The 16,318-nt window shown below is 46.4% G+C and overlaps 1 protein-coding gene across 5 annotated transcripts in view; it reads left to right on the top strand.

Annotated features, from left to right (window-relative positions):
• CNNM1 (cyclin and CBS domain divalent metal cation transport mediator 1) overlaps window positions 1-16,318 on the top strand; it is a 62,985-nt gene that overhangs the window by 20,886 nt on the left and 25,781 nt on the right. For all 5 annotated transcript variants that reach the window (XM_062214830.1, XM_062214828.1, XM_062214827.1 and 2 more), the window contains exons 2-6: window positions 7,281-7,424; window positions 10,163-10,303; window positions 11,608-11,777; window positions 13,291-13,390; window positions 14,140-14,187. In XM_062214830.1, the coding sequence (XP_062070814.1) occupies window positions 7,281-7,424; window positions 10,163-10,303; window positions 11,608-11,777; window positions 13,291-13,390; window positions 14,140-14,187 (603 nt within the window). The remainder of the gene's footprint in view (window positions 1-7,280; window positions 7,425-10,162; window positions 10,304-11,607; window positions 11,778-13,290; window positions 13,391-14,139; window positions 14,188-16,318) is intronic.

Genomic DNA, 16,318 nt, shown 5'->3' with positions numbered 1-16,318 from the left:
TGGGGGCCTGACTCACTCGGGGAGGGATTCGGGAAGTTCTCAGGCACATCTCACAGACTCTCAGGCTCGTCTATAGCCTATATGAAGCCTCTTGACAAACTGTGAGCTTCTTATAAATGGTAGAGATCACCATTATTAACCCAAGTTACCTCACTTGCCTAGGAAGTTGAAGCAAAGCTGCGATGAATGGGCCAATAGTTGTGAAGAGGTGCTTGAGAATTTCTGCTGTCTGTAGCAGGATGGGTCCACAGGAAAGGCATGGCTCCACTCAGAACCCCACAGGAAGGCAGTGAGGGAAAGGCAGGCTTCCAGCCACTCCCCCATAGGAGTGGCTTCTTCATGGGAAGGATAATGCATGTTGGAAGCCAACATTTACCCCAAGAAATACTGAAACATAGAAAGTTTGAGCCCCTACTCCCCAGGTTTGCCTCTGTTTGTGTATAAATACTCAGAAGTCACGCCTGAAGGTCGGTGAGATCTCAAACACGAACCTGCAGTGTCCCAGCCTCAAGGCTGTTTGTTCCCAAATTCCCCAGCAGGCAGCACCCTTTGCCCTCCACAGAAAATCACAACAGCGCCCTCTCCTCCATTTGTGGTCTCCTGTGGCCTCTCCTGTGTGCACATTTGGTCGTCACATTTTGGAACACAAAATTGTGACTCTTGCTCTGAGTTAACATTTTGCCAGTGTTACTATCTATGTCCAAACCTGTATTGCTCTTTCAACCTGTTCTTAGGAAGCAGTCCCTAGTTTTACTCACCTGTATGTCAGTTTAACTTTCAGTCTCACCATCTTCCTGTTCATTCAGACACAATTTTTATTGGCTTTTTTTAAACAACAACTTTATTCACATGCCATAAAATTAACCCTTTGAAATACACAGTTAATAGTTTTTTAGTAAATTCACAGACTTGTGCAACCATCACCACGAATTACAGCATTTCATCATCCTAAGAGAAACTTTGTACCCATTAGCCGGCCCCCTCCATTTCCTTCCTTCCCTCCCTTCTTCCTGATAACCACTAATCTGCTTTCTTCCTGTGTAGATCAGCCTACTCTGGACATTTCACATGAATGGAATCATACAGTGTTTTGCCTTCTGTATCTAGCTTCTTGCACTCAGTGTAATGTTTTCAAGCTTCTTCATCACTTTTTATAGCTGTATAATATTTCACTGTGTGGATATACCATTTTTTTTTTATTTGTTTGCAAACATTTGGATTGTTCCTGAGTTCTGGATAGCAGTAGAAATGCTACTTCAGGCCGGCGCCGTGGCTCAACAGGCTAATCCTCCACCTAGCGGCGCCAGCACACCGGGTTCTAGTCCCAGTCAGGGCGCTGGATTCTGTCCCATTTGCCCCTCTTCCAGGCCAGCTCTCTGCTGTGGCCAGGGAGTGCAGTGGAGGATGGCCCAGGTGTTTGGGCCCTGCACCTGCATGGGAGACCAGGAGAAGCACCTGGCTCCTGGCTTCGGATTGGCACGGTGCGCCAGCCACAGCGCACCTGCCTCAGCAGCCATTGGAGGGTGAACCAACGGCAAAGGAAAACCTTTCTCTCTGTCTCTCTCTCACTGTCCACTCTGCCTGTCAAAAAAAAAAAAGAAGAAATACTACTTCAAACACTTATGTGCAAGTTAGCTGGGTCATATCATAATTTTATGCTTTAATATTTTGAGAAACTCTAGAATATTTTCCAAAACAGATGAATCATTTTATAATCCCACCAGCAATGTCTGAAGTTTCCAGTTTTTCTATATCCTCACCAACATTTGTCACTATTTTTTTTGTTCTGATTATAGACATACTAGTGGGTATAAATTGATATCTCATTGGTATTTTGCTTTGAAGTTCCCTGATTCTGACAATGTTAGGCTTCTTTTCATGTGTTTAGTGACCAATTTTATATCTTCCTTGAATACTCATATTTATTCATATCTCTTGCCCACTTTGTAATTGTCTTTTTATGAGTTTTAGTGTTTTTTATATATTCTGGATACAAACCCTTGATGTGACAAAGTAAATATTTTCTGCCATTCTGTGAGTTGTCTTTTCAGTTTCTTGATGGTGTCTTTTGATGCACAAGCAATTCTAATTTTTGTGAAGTCCAATTTGTCTATTTTTTTGCTCGACTGTGCTTTTTATGTGCTAATAATTCATTGTCTACTCTCAGAAGACAAAGATTTACTCCTATGCCTTCTTTTTTTTTAAAGATTTATTTTATTAATTTGAAAGACAGAGTTATAGAGAGAGATAGAGACACAGAAAGAGAGGTCTTCCATCCACTAGTTCATTCCCCAGATGGCCACAACAGCTGGAGCTGCGCTGAACTGAAGCCAAGAGCCAGGAGCTTATTCTGGGTCTCCTACATGGCTTCAGGGGCCCAAGGACTTGGGCTGTCCTCCACTGCTATCCTAAGCCATAGCAGAGAGCTGGCCTGGAAGAGGAGCAGCCAGGACTGGAACCTGCGCCCATATGGGATGTCAGCACTTCAGGCCAGGGTTTTAACACACTGCACCACTGCGCCGGCCCCTCCTATGCCTTCTAAGAGTTTTTGTTTTTGTGTTTTTTTTTTTAAGATTTTATTTATTTATTTATTTGACAGAGAAAGGGAGAGACAGAGAGAGAGAGAGAGGTCTTCTACCCACTGGTTCACTCCCCAAATGGCTGTAATAGCTGGAGCTGGGCCAATCTGAAGCCAGGAGCCAGGATATTCTTTAGGTCACCCACTTGGGCCATCTTCCACTGCTTTCCCAGGCACATTAGCAGGTAACTAAATCAGAAGAGGAGTAGCCAGGACATGAACTAATGCTGCAGACGGAGGCTTAGCCTACTAGACCATAGTGCTGCCCCCTCTTCCAAGAGTTTTGTAGTTTTCACTTACATTTAGATGTTTGATCTGTTTGAGGTTAATTGTTGTATATGGTGTAGGTAGGTATCCAAATTCATTCTTCTGCGTGTGGCTATCCAGTTATCAACTGCTAGTTACTGAGTTCTTGATGTTAAGCATCTTTTCATGAGCATTGCCCACTTTTGTATTTCACTTGGCGAAATACCTATTCAGGTCATTTGCCCATTTTTCAATTGAGTTCTCTTTTTAAAAATTTATTTTACTTATGCGAAAGGCTGGGAACATCTGGTTTTCCTGCCCCTGTGAGTGTCAGCTGAGAACAGGTCTATGTGGCTGCTGACCCCTGCCCCAGTCCACACCTAACAAAGCATGGCTTCTTTCATTGGTTTGCAGATCCCTACAGGCTCTGGAGGAAATCTTAAGGGCTGATTATAAATTATAAAATGTTTCCAACTAGATTATATAGGTACAATATCTTCAATATTGCATTATTGGGACTTAAAAATCTCTATTTGCGGGTGATAACGTAGTGTGTCCTCAGATTGACCTCAGAAAGCAGATCGCAAAGGTGGCTTTTCCACATGGATGTACTGGTACTCTGAAATATCCAAATCTGTGAGCTTATCGAATTCCATCACATGAATTAATCTTGGCAGTGGTGGGTAGTGTGGCTGCACTGTGTGTGTTCTGGGTTCCACTTTGCAAAATGTATCCATTTTAAGAAACCACTCTTTCTCAAGTTTTTCGTCTATAGTAGTCATTTGTTTTGTCATCTGCTAGCACATGTCAAAAGAAAAGTGAGAACAGGTGCCATAAGTTTAAGAAAAATGTGTTCAAAATTTTTTTAAAAATTTAAATTTAGCATATTCTAACAACAATCTAATTTAAGCTACAAAACACTTCAGTTGGATAGGAAACAACTGTTTAAAAGAAGGATGATTTTAGAACTGCTGATGCAGAGCTTAAAATTTAATTTATGCACATAGTATTTTATCAAAAGCACAAAGGTCCTGTTGTAGTACAATCAACCATGCCAACTATGGACTTTGATTCGGTCTTCAGCTTTTTCAGTTCATGGAGCACCCATTGGCTGCCTGGTGCAAGGAACCCTGTTGAAGTATGGGTTTAGCAAAGGATTAGGAGCACATGGCAAGAAGAGATTGGTTCCAATTCAGAGTGGGGCAGACCTGGGAGAGCTTTCTGCAACTGACATCTGAGCTGAATTAGAAAGGCCAACAGACATGGGGTTGGGAAAGAAACAGTGTGGACAAAGACTTAGAAAGTGCCTATGGTGGCAACTGAGGAGGTGCAGGGAACCTGACACCCCTGGAGTATAGAATGAATTGAGGATATAGTGGGGTGAGCAGTTAGAAAGTCAGAGAAGAGGCCGGCGCCGTGGCTCAACAGGCTAATCCTCCGCCTAGCAGCGCCGGCACACCGGGTTCTAGTCCCGGTCGGGGCGCCAGATTCTGTCCCGGTTGCCCCTCTTCCAAGCCAGCTCTCTGCCGTGGCCCGGGAGTGCAGTGGATGATGGCCCAAGTGCTTGGGCCCTGCACCCCAGGGGAGACCAGGAGAAGCACCTGGCTCCTGCCTTCGGATCAGCGCAGTGCACCGGCTGCGGTGGCCATTGGAGGGTGAACGGACGGCAAAAAGGAAGACCTTTCTCTCTGTCTCTCTCTCTCTCTCACTGTCCACTCTGCCTGTCAAAAATAAAATTAAAAAAAATAAAGAAAGAAAGAAAGAAAGTCAGAGAAGAGCCATATTGGACAGTCTTGATAATATCAAACTAATGGGTTTGGACTTGACTCTGTAGGCACGAGGGCACTTTGGAGGGTTTTTGAGGAGGGCTGGCCATGATCACATCAGTGTAGAAGTAGGGCAAAATCAGGTTGAAGGTGGGGAAGAAATTGGAGACCATTCTGCAGTGATAAAATTCCCATCTTTCCCATTACATTTCAATGAAAAAAAAATCGCAAGAGGAGGCTGTCTTGTGATTTCAGGTATTTTTGATACAGAATTTCATGTATTTAAATTTTAATGGTTAATTATGCCTCCAGCAAAGTGATTGCTCCTCTGATCTGATATTTTTAGCAGTGGCTAAGCAAAAGCTTGAAAGAGCAGCACTGATAAAACATACCCTTCCCTTTTTTTTTTTTTTTTTTTTTTTTTGTCTTGGCAAGAATAACATCTGAGTCAGTACCCCAGATTTTCTCCAAGGAAAAGAGTTACCGAGTTTTGCATCTTAGAGACTGGACCAGGAAATGTGACCATATAGCAGAAAAAAACAACCTGACACAAAGCAGGACTGTTAGATAAAATCAGTCCCCGTGTTAGCACTGCATCCAGCTGCCAGGGTTTGTAATCCAGCCCCAGCACTTGCAGGCTGTGTAACTTTCGGCATGTTACTTAACCAGTCTGTGTCTTGGTTCTGCCATCTGTAAAATGGGAATAACAATAATATTTACCTCCGGTGTTGTAAGAATTAAATAAACCGATACCTATAAGGTGCTCTCAGTAGTGCCTGGCATGTAGCAAGAGCTCAGTACATGTGTACTGTTTTCATTAAGTTGTCGGGCAATAAAAATGAAATAACTTTCCATGGCACAGTGTAGCTTACTGAGCCTCTTCATAAATCCAGGAGGTCTCTGAGCTCCACAGTCAAGGGATGCTAGTTGTTCTAATTACCATTGTTACTAACAGACCACCCCAAAACCTAGAGGCATGAAAAAAACAAGCGCTTCTGCTCACAGGCCCTGTGAGTCAGGAATTCTGAAAAGGCATAGCGAGAATGGCTTCTCTGCTTACCCCGTCCAGGGCTGCAGATGGAGAAAGGCCAGTGAGGGGAAGGGTGGAGCTGGAACCGCTGAGACTGGCAGATCTGCTGCCAGATGTCTTTGCTAACCTCCCTGGAAGCTGGTGGAATGCCTGTCCCCCAAGCGCCGGCACGTGGCCTCTACCATGGTGGTTTCAGGACAGTCATTGCAAAAAGCTTACAGTCATTTCATGACTCGGCCTCAGAAGTCATGGAGTGGACACTTCCTGTGCACTGATAGAAAAAGAGTCACAAGTCTGCCCAGATTAGGGGAAGGCAAGAACACAGCTCTCCATGGAGGCCTTTGTAAGAATTTGGAGAAGATTTTACAATCACCACAGCGATACTAGTCTCTGATTCTGGACGAGAGATGATTACTTAGTAGAGGTTAATATGCCCAGACGTTTGATTTGTTCAGCAATACTAACTCGAATAGTTAGCAAGGGGACTGTCGGGAGGAGGAAAATGACTTCTAACAATTCTTCTTACTTTAAACTTTCTTTCCATGAGAGTATTCATCCTCCTTCAGCTAATAAATATTTGCTGAAATGTGAAAGTGCAAAAGAAAGAAATTTAACCAGCATTGAGTACGTTAGGTAACTTCTCTAAAATGACAGAGATGTAAACATGTAAGGTTGCAGAGGCTGGGAACCAGAGAGGAAGAAGAAGGTAGGGAGACGGTGGTTGAGAGGAACAGGGTACAGCTGGATCGGAGGAATGACCTCTGACATCCTATAGCACAACAGAGTCACCGGTTGGCAGCAATTATCATGCATTGCAAAACGCTAGTAGAGGGGATTCTGCATGTTTCCAACACAAAGAAATGTGTTTGAGGTCATGAATATGCCACTTACCTGTTGTATATGTGCATTGAAGGGACCTTTTACCCCATACATATATACAACTACTATGTGTCAATTAAAAAGTTTAAATACAGGGGGACAGCACTGTGGCGCAGCAGGTTAAAGCCCTGGCCTGAAGCGCCAGCATCCCATATGGGTGCCGGTTCTAGTCCCAGCTGCTCCCCTTCCAATCCAGCTCTCTGCTATGGCCTGGGAAATCAGTAGAGGATGGCCCAAGTTCTTGGGCCCCTGCACTCTGCTCCTGGCTCCTGGCTTTGGATCAGTGCATCTCCAGCCGTTGTGGCCATCTGGGGAGTGAACCAGCAGATGGAAGACCTCTGTCTGTCTCTACCTCTCTCTGTAACTGTCTTTCATTAAATAAAAAAAAAAAACTGTTAAAAATTAAAATACAGTTATGTGCCACAATACAATGGTTTGGTCAACTACAGCTGCATGTGTGACCATGATCCCGTAAGATTATATCACCTAGTGATGTTGTAGCCATCAAGTACACTCCATGATGTTAATACAGTGATGAAATCACTTAACGATGCATTCCCCAGAACAGGTCCCCAGCATTAGGTGACACAAAACTGTGTTTTAAAAATATGAGGTTTGCATTTATAAGAGCTGGCACACAAAGTTCATATTCGAGGGGGTCTCTGGGATGAGTTCAGTCCTAAGATTGGCCAGACAGCAATTCTGTGCCCTTTTCTCACAAGGGAAGAAAGAGCCCTGCAAATGTCCCAGATACTTCATGGTGATTTCCTCTGTTCTCTAGGAAAGTCTCACTTGGCCATTGTCCAGCGGGTGAATAATGAGGGGGAAGGGGACCCCTTCTACGAGGTGATGGGCATTGTCACGCTGGAGGACATCATAGAGGAAATCATCAAGTCCGAGATCCTGGACGAAACTGACCTCTACAGTAAGTGCATGGCCTCGGCTGCTCTCTGACGCCATCCTGTTTGCTTCGGAGACTCTCCGGGACAGCCCAGTTTGATACAGTGTGAACCAGTGTCAGAACAAGCCCTGTGCACTGGTGTGTGTCAGCCACCTCTGCCAAGTGGCTTAAATCACCCGTGAGTCACTGGGAACAGCTGGCTAACTGCTTACCCAGAGGGCACCTTCAGGAGCTCAGCCAAGACTATGAAAAGGAGACTTCCCAGCCTTTGATTGGGAAACACAATGTACCCAGGGTGGAGCCCAGAGGCCTCTCTGCCCTGTGTCATTCCTTTGTTGTCTCTCCTACATGCACACAGACCCTGGCAGCCCCTGAGGGTCCAAGTCACAGTCTGCTCACACCACACCCCAGGGAGTGACGGAAACCGCCATGAGGTTGCCCACTCCATCCTAAACCTTTAGTGTCCATGTGCCTGTTCAGACACTGCACTGCTCTCTTAGGCCTTTCAGCCCACCACCCAGGTTTCTCTTCCCGCCCCTTCACCCTGGACAAGGCACCTGCCTGGCTCCAGTCCCTGACCCCTTCTGTCTGGACTCCTCTCCCTCCTTCTCCCTCCCCTGGCACAACATGAACCATTGTATGCAGGGAGTGGCTGCTTGGGTTACTGAACCTTATCAAAGCTTTGCTTGCAAACATTACAAAGGCTGCCCTGTCTCTGGGTCTCTGGGACAGGAGTGTTATCCCTGGGCCAGCATGCATTTCCTCCTCCAGATTTCATCTCTTCCTCCCCTCAGATAACTCATTTCAGACCCCTGTCCTTTGCTAGCAGCAGCTTTTCAGAGTCCAACTGCTGGTAGAAGCAACTCAGACACCGCAGGGCAGTAAGGCAGTGAGCGGCACAGAAAGAGTGTTTTGCCTTTGGGCTAGGAAGGAATTAAAGTTGAATGGTGGTCCTGGCCTTGGCAGGAATGAGCTGGAGTGTCTCAGCGCCCCCACCAGGAAGCAGGTGCTGCTGCACCCCGGGGCCAAGCAGGGACTGAGCTCAGAAATGACCTGTCCCCCTCTACCCACCGAGTGCTCCCTTCTCCACCTCTGCCCACCACCCTTATTTAGAATTCCGGGGAGTCTCAGTAGACAGATTGATGAAGACATTCACACTAAGGTGTTAGTAGCTAACAGAAGTCTAAATGTGTCAGCTCCTCCCGGGACATTTGTTTGAGCAACCTGAATGCTGCAGACCCTAGCCGTGAAATCAAAGGGAGGGAAGGAGGGTGCAGAGGTATGGTTCTCTAATGATGAGATGTTAACTGCCATTCTGAAGGGGAGATTGTTGAATGACACACATCGGAGGGCAGCAAAGGAACTGGGTCCCACATGCTTGTTTGCTACTCTCTTTCTCTACAGGAGGCAGTTAGGGTTTTTCTAGCCAAATAAGTAAATTGCTGAAAGACCAAGGATCCAGAAATACTATGTTTCTTCTTCCATGACCCTGACTGCCTGCAGGTCTGGACTCCTGGGTCTGTACATCCCCACTGCTGTGAGCAGAGCAAGGGGCGTGTCCATCCAGGAGCCAGGCGACTGCAGAAGCCTGAAGTCAAAGGCAGCCCCTGAGAGCTGCGTGGCGGGGAAGGGCACTGTCTCCCTCTACAGGGAGACCCAAAGGAGCTGGCAAGAGCACCCTCCAAGAGGAGAGGGAACGCAAATGGGAACCAGACTGTGGGGCCCTGTTTTCATTCCCAGGGGGGTTATTCCATTTCACTGCTATCACATCCACTCAGCTTTCACTGAAGTTCCCTACAGCCCTGATTGCTTCAGGTCAAGTCTAGAGAAAAACTCAAATCCCTCCCCAGGTTCCCCTAAAAGCAGATGAGATAGACCAGCAGTTTCAACGTTTTATGCAAAATTCAGGGAAGGCAAAAGAGAAATGTCCATGGAAAAAACTCCCCACAGCAAATTAAATTGGGAAAAAAAACACAAATTTTTTCAGTCAATAATCACATACCCAATATACAGGCTCTTGGGGGTGCCATGCCATGCCTCAGGCCCCTGCTCCCTTCATAGATTACAGGTCCATTCCTATTTCTTTCCTTCTTCCCTATATTTCCCTCAATTCTTCCCCTGTGGAGGGCCTGGGGTTGAAGCAGGAGAGGTGGTGACTGCTCTCATCCCTTGTATGGCCTCTGGTACCACTCAGACCCTGGTTTAAATCAGCAGAGAGAGACCAGGTGAGCTCAGTTCTGGGGATAGGGGAGCATTGAGACCCACCAACCCCCTTGATGCTAAGGAATGCAAGTACCTCCTGTGTGTGTGACTTTGTGCAAGCACTTTCATGGTAGTTTCTGGTTGGAGTCTCATAATAACTGCATGGGATGAGTAGAAAAGCTGTTGCTAACTATGGTCAGCCTCCTTATATAGCTTCAGGCAAACAGAAACTGATGTTTAGATGTTACACAGCTAGACGGTGGGGGAGTCCTAGCACCTTGGACCTGGGAGCCCCACTCCAGTTTTTTCACTGTCACCACCTAAGTGTAGCTAACCTGAGTTGGTTAGAGCCATCTCCCACTAGAGAGATAGCCATCTCTATCCCTCAGCAACATCCTTCCACTCCCTAGGAAAGAGGTGTGGGCATGTCACCTGTGCTTGGCCCTGCAGAGACGTGTGTGGTCCCAGAGGATTTCCCTGTCCTATGTGACTCTGGGAAAACCTCCAATGACCAACAGTGATTCTGAGATAGCTGCCACCTGTCCCCTGTGACCCTACAGCCGACAATCGGAAGAAGCAGCGGGTCCCGCACCGGGAGAGGAAGCGGCATGACTTCTCCTTGTTTAAGCTCTCCGACTCCGAGATCAGGGTGAAGATCTCGCCCCAGCTCCTGCTGGCCACACACCGCTTCATGGCCACAGGTAGGACCCTGCCCTGGCCCCCTGAGTCTCCAGTGCGGTTGAAGCAGAATCTCTAGTGGACCAGAGATGTCAGTGCCTTCCGCTCTCATTCCAACGTGCAGCTGGCTCTGAGAACCACTGCTCTGGGAAGGAAGTTGCCTCACAGAGGGTAGCAGATGTCGCACGCTGTCATGTGCAGCCCGGACCTGACCATCTAGGGACTGAAGTGTGAACAACTCAACTTGTTCTTCCTCTTCAGAAAAGAGCTAAAGAAACCACGGTTGTGCTTTCCCCTTCCTCCACTCACTTCCTGGCTGGAGCCTGAGGCCAAGCCCATCCTGTTATTGGTGGGGTGCCCCAAGTATTTGGGCAGGAAAGTCATTTTCCTACACAACAACAAGACCCTAGGGGCCAATGCCCACAAGGGTTCTGAAAATACAGAAGTGGACTGTGAATCTTGGGGTTTTTAGAAAGAAGAAATGATGAGAGACTCCATGGGTAAACTCCTTGCGAGGAGGTAGAGTTTATCTTTGAACCCTCCGAGCCTCTCTCATCCATGCTGAGGCACGTGCTGCCCCACAGTGACCATATCTGTCACTGGTTCAACACGTAACAACTCTAACACAGATGTGCTGAGTACAGTAGGAGAGCTGGAAGTGTTCCAGGTGCTGATAAGTAGAAAATTTCAAGATGAGTTCCCTTTAAAAAAGGGTTTTCAACATGTTCTATAGTTGTGAACATGGATTCCTTGTAACTTCTGCCTGATTTTCTAGGGCAAATAGCTGTACTTGAATCTGTTTGGTATAATAATATAAATGTATAATGATGAATACATACATAGTGATCATATGTAAGTATGATGCAGTGAAGCCTCACCTTACTGACAACTTTTCACATGAAGAATGACCTGCCTCTATTTCTTGGGATTTCATTCCATTCAATAGGTATATGTCTCATACATAAGCCAGAATAAGTCTCTGTATTTCACTCAGTTATACATTTCTTGTTCAAATGACTTAGTTACTATACCCAATTTTTAAATCAAAGAGAAAATTAATAACAAACTGACATTTCCAAAATGCTGACCTGTCCCTCCTGAGATGCACATACAGGGACACACTTGTCCAGAGGGATGAATACTTAGGTTTAAGATTGCCAACCCCAAAGAAGCCTCAGAAGCCCTGCAGCTTGGTGCCCAGTAGCATGATGGGAGTGATGCTAGCCACAGCCCCCGTTTTACCCACTCTAGCTCCTGCCAGCTGCCACTGCGGGGAAAGGGTGGACACAGGAGGTGCTAATTCCTACTTCCCCCAACTCTTGCCTAGAAGTAGAGCCCTTTAAGTCTCTGTACCTCTCAGAGAAGATCCTGCTCCGGCTCCTGAAACATCCCAACGTGATCCAGGAGCTGAAGTTTGATGAGAAGAACAAGAAGGCCCCAGAACATTACCTCTACCAGCGCAACCGCCCCGTGGACTACTTTGTGCTACTTCTGCAGGTAGGGGGGAACGTAAGGGCACTTCTGGGGGCAGGATGAAACCATGGCCAAGGTGAAGAGGAATGGCCATGACTCCCTCAAGGAAGGCCAATTGGCGTGGACATTTCTGCATGACCCACAGTAGGGGTGCAGACGTGGAAGACTGAAGTCCTGGGAGTGGCAGGATCTTTGACAGCATTTATTCTGATCACTCAGCAGTGTTTGGGGCAGGGTGTGGTGAGAACTTCTGCAGCAGAGAGGTTCTGCTTTTGAACTTCCATTCCATAATACCTCCTTGTCTTCGCTTGAACATCCCCCAGAATGAAACTGCCCACTCCCTCCTGCACTTTAGACAGTTCTTGAAGCCCTTCCTTCTGCTGAAGTCTCACCACCCTGTTCTCTGGGTGCATGTGAAACACATTCTTTCTGCCACATTGCAGCCTTTCCAGAACATTGAGTATTTCCTCCTTTAAGAGGACTGGGAAGGGAAAAAAATGACCGAGTGAAAGAAGTACAGCATCTTCCCGATGCTCACATCAGGGCGATCACCTTCTGCCTTGGCTGCCTGGATAGGCCTGTGTTAGATAAGAGTCAGGCATGGTTCCAGCTCATAGCACTGCTGTGCCCTGTCCTAGATGCTCCATTAGCTCTGTTGCTGATCCTCTGTCTCTTCCCAGCAGAGTTTTGTGGACTCTAAATAAAGGGATGGTTTACAATCTTGATGAAACGCACATTAACTTAGAAACGACCTCTGTTTGCTACTGTCCACCCCCAGCCTGTCTGCTCAGCCTCTCATTTGCCTCCCATATATCCTTCCAGCTGGCCTCAAGGAAGTCCTTCACTGTTTCCAACAGTGAAGGGTCCTGCTACATTGTTTATATAATGTAATAAACAATACAACATACTGCCTTTTGCTGAATATAAACTTAAGTTTTCAAATAAAATGTGGAGGGAATAGGATGTAGCAGCAAGAGAGTAACCTCAGAAATTGTACAGATCTAGATTTTAAATTCCCATATTACCATTTCTTGATGAAGCTTGACCAAGTTATTTACCCTCTGTGAGCCTCAAAATTGATTCGTCTGTAAACTGTGGGTGAAAACAGTACAATCCCCATATGGTTGTGAGGCTGACTGAAGAAGACTCTGTGCAGTGCATATAACACAGCATCAGCCCCATAGACAAACACTCAACACCACACTTAAGCTATCATTATTACTGGTGAAAACATTGTATTTTATCTCAATCAGACTGAGAGTCTAATCTCAGACTAAATCAGTGGCAGTTTCTGAGGCCGTAGCTGGTACTTGGACCTGTGTCATCATTTCAAAGAAGCGTGGGTATTCGTAACCAGATGCTGCTTTATGAACAATGAAGCAATGAATTTACTGCAAAGAGCTACCAAAGTTGGAGGTTCTGCTTATGAAACATAAATCTAGACAGAATTAACATTCCCCTCTGATGAGAACAGCAAAAGTACTTAGGATCCTAGTCATGCTCAAATAGACCCTTCGCACACTTCTTCTTTCTCCAGGGGAAAGTAGAGGTGGAGGTTGGAAAGGAAGGCCTTCGCTTCGAGAATGGAGCCTTCACCTACTATGGTGTCCCGGCCATCATGACCACTGCTTGCTCAGGTACTCCAGTTTCCAGGCCACTTCTCCACTTACTGGAGAAGCAGTGGAATGTTGTAGAAAAAGCGTGTGGGTTCAAGTCTTGACTCTTTTTTTGACTCCTGTAACGGATGTTGGACAAGCCATTTAACTTGCTTGGCTTTGGTTTTCTCCTCTCCAAAGTGAGTATAAAAACCCATTTTCATCCAGGGTTTGTGCTTAAGAAAAAAAGTGACAAAAAGAGGCTGGCATTGTGGCACAGCAGGTTAAGCCGGCATCCCATATGGTTCAAGCCTTGGCTGCTCTGCTTCAGATCCAGTTGCCTGCTGATGTGCCTGTGAAGCAACAGGTGATGGCTCAAGCACCTGGGCCCCTACCACCCACAGGGGAGAACCTGATGGAGTTCCTGGCTCCTGGCTTTGGCCTGGCTGTTGCAATTATTTGGGGAATGAATCAGCGGATGGAAGATGTGTGTGAGTGTGTGTGTGTGTGTGTGTTACTCTGCCTTTCAAATTAATAAATCTTTTTTAAAAGGTGACAAAACTTAAGTAAGAAAAAGCAATCACATTAGCAAGTGTTCACAGTAGAGAATGATTTGTTTTAGCATGAAAATGCAAGTTTCTTTGGCTTTTTACACTGGTTTCTACCCTTCCATTTGATTGCCTGGTTTTTACAGAGTTAACTAGTGCTATGGGTGGAGTGGAAGAGGGGAGATTCCCATAGGAAGGTGTGTTTTCTGACTTGCCTCTGAGACTGTATCTTTCTCTCCTTAGATAATGATGTACGGAAGGTGGGAAGCCTGGCTGGATCCTCTGTCTTTCGTATGTATTCCTCAAGCCCCTTCTTCGTCCTCCCTGTCACAGCACTGCCTCAGCCCACTCTGGGGACCTGGACCAGGCACCTTGAGCCTGGGATGGGGCTAGCACAAATGCTGGCAGCCTCTTTGTAACACTCTGCCAGGAATACTGCTTTCTGCCAGGTACCCCCGATCCTAGGGACTTAGGTGCTGTGTGTCTGCAATGTTTCCTGCAGCTTCTCTGCTGACATGCAAGTGGTGAACCCTAGGAAAGGAGATGAGCAGGGTGGTTGGGAGTGGAGGCCCCACTTACTGCCATCTGCCAGGGAAGGTGTGTGCTTTGCTGGGTGAAAGTCCAGGCTTTCCTTCTCCACAGTGATGATTCACCTCCCTGCCTTTAACCGAAAACCCTCATGTGCTATTACTGTGTCTGTGGGGTTGTGCTCAGTAGGACGTGGACCACAAGATTTGGGGATGTAAGCCCCAGGCTGGTGCGGTATATTGCTTATCTGCTTCTCTTCCTTTGTTCACGCCCTCCCAGCTGGCGGAGTGGCGGCTGCCAGCTGGCTGTGCATGCTGCCGGTGGGGCTGGCACGGGGCTGATGGCCAGTCCGCTCGTTCCTCTCTGTGCTATGCCTTCTCCCTGCCTCTGTGCGGTTACTGCACTTGTGTTTACAGGGCATGACATTTCTTGTGATGAAAGTGTGAGCCAGAATTATTTCTCCAGATTTCTTCTTGATTCACTGGTCTGAATATTGCATTGCTCTCAGCTGCTAGTGTTTATGGCGGCTGTTTTAAAGCCAAATGGGGTATTTTTTACATGGTGCTTTGTATTGGGATTTGTCAGAGGGTCCCAGAATGTGATATCACAGTCCTGGGAGCACAGCAAGGTCGGTGCCATTTTAACACCAGACACTAAAGAAATGACTTGCTTCACACCATGCAGCAGGTTAGTGACTTACATGGATGCATCCCAGTGGCCTGACTAGTTCACACAGCACAATAAAACACAGATTTTAGAGCCACCATGTTCTAGAATGCATATGGAAGTAGCAGGGAAATTTATAGTGTAATTAATTTCACGACCTAGCCCAGCACACAGCTAAAATGATGTCTAAGTGCCTACCCACACTGAAGAGGTGGAACTCAAGTTGAAGGAGATCTGTAAAATTAAAAGGGCCTGGTGCATTATCAGACTGATGTAACCCAACAAATCTCAATCAAGGTTGATGAAGGGAGTATTGGTGCTTGGTGTCAGAACTCAAGATGAGTGAGAAACCAGCCAGTGGAACGCCTTTGTTCCTAAAGGAGATTCCCACCTTCCATCACATTAGGAACTATGCCTGGGACTGAGATAGCTTGTATAGAAATGTGGCCCTGTTCTGCCCGTTCCAGAAGATCAAAAGAGGTAGAAGAAGGAATACATAAGTCTCCCAGCCCACCCAATTTGATAACCTTTCTTTAAAAGAAAAATCTAAGTAGAAGGAAGATATTACATGAGGTCCTCCTTTCCTTTCTTCCTGTCCCTACCTCTATCAAGACCCTTCAGTTGATCAGTGAGACAGGAGTAACCTGCAAGTCCTGTATAAATTGATCTCTCTTTTAAAACAGGTAAAAGGAAGCATTGAACTCTCTCCCTCCCCACATTTCTGATGCATCTTTATAAGTACTCCAGAGGAAAAGGAAATATTATTATCCAGAAGGGTATAAAGACATTTTTCATCCTCCTCCAAGGACTCCCTACCTAGTAAAGTGTGAAATAATCTCAAAGGCTGGCCGCACCCCATGATTGTCCCAGGAGGATGCTCAGCCCAAGAACCCCACCCAGCATCTTGCACTTGCCAAGAACCTCAACTTGAAGGAGGAAGGGAAGCTAATGCCTAACCCACAAAGCAATAAACTCTTGTAGTCCTTGGCCTAGCAAACTCCCGCTGTCCTGGAAGCTAGCCTGTAGCTTATTCAGCCTTTGAAGTTGAGAAGTGAAGTGATGGATTTTCCAGAACCTTGGCTCTGTGACCTATGCCTCCAGGTTGAACTTAAGGTTTCAAGGAGGTCCCCAACTGTGGGAAGAGAACACAATTGCACTGTCTTATTTATTGTGGTTCTGATTGCCAGGGAAGCCAGAAGTACCATGGTGAGCCTGGCACTCTGGAGGA

The sequence above is a fragment of the Lepus europaeus genome, chromosome 17 (assembly GCF_033115175.1).
Source record: "Lepus europaeus isolate LE1 chromosome 17, mLepTim1.pri, whole genome shotgun sequence".
Lineage (NCBI taxonomy): Eukaryota > Metazoa > Chordata > Mammalia > Lagomorpha > Leporidae > Lepus > Lepus europaeus.
This window is presented reverse-complemented; position numbering and strand designations above follow the sequence as displayed.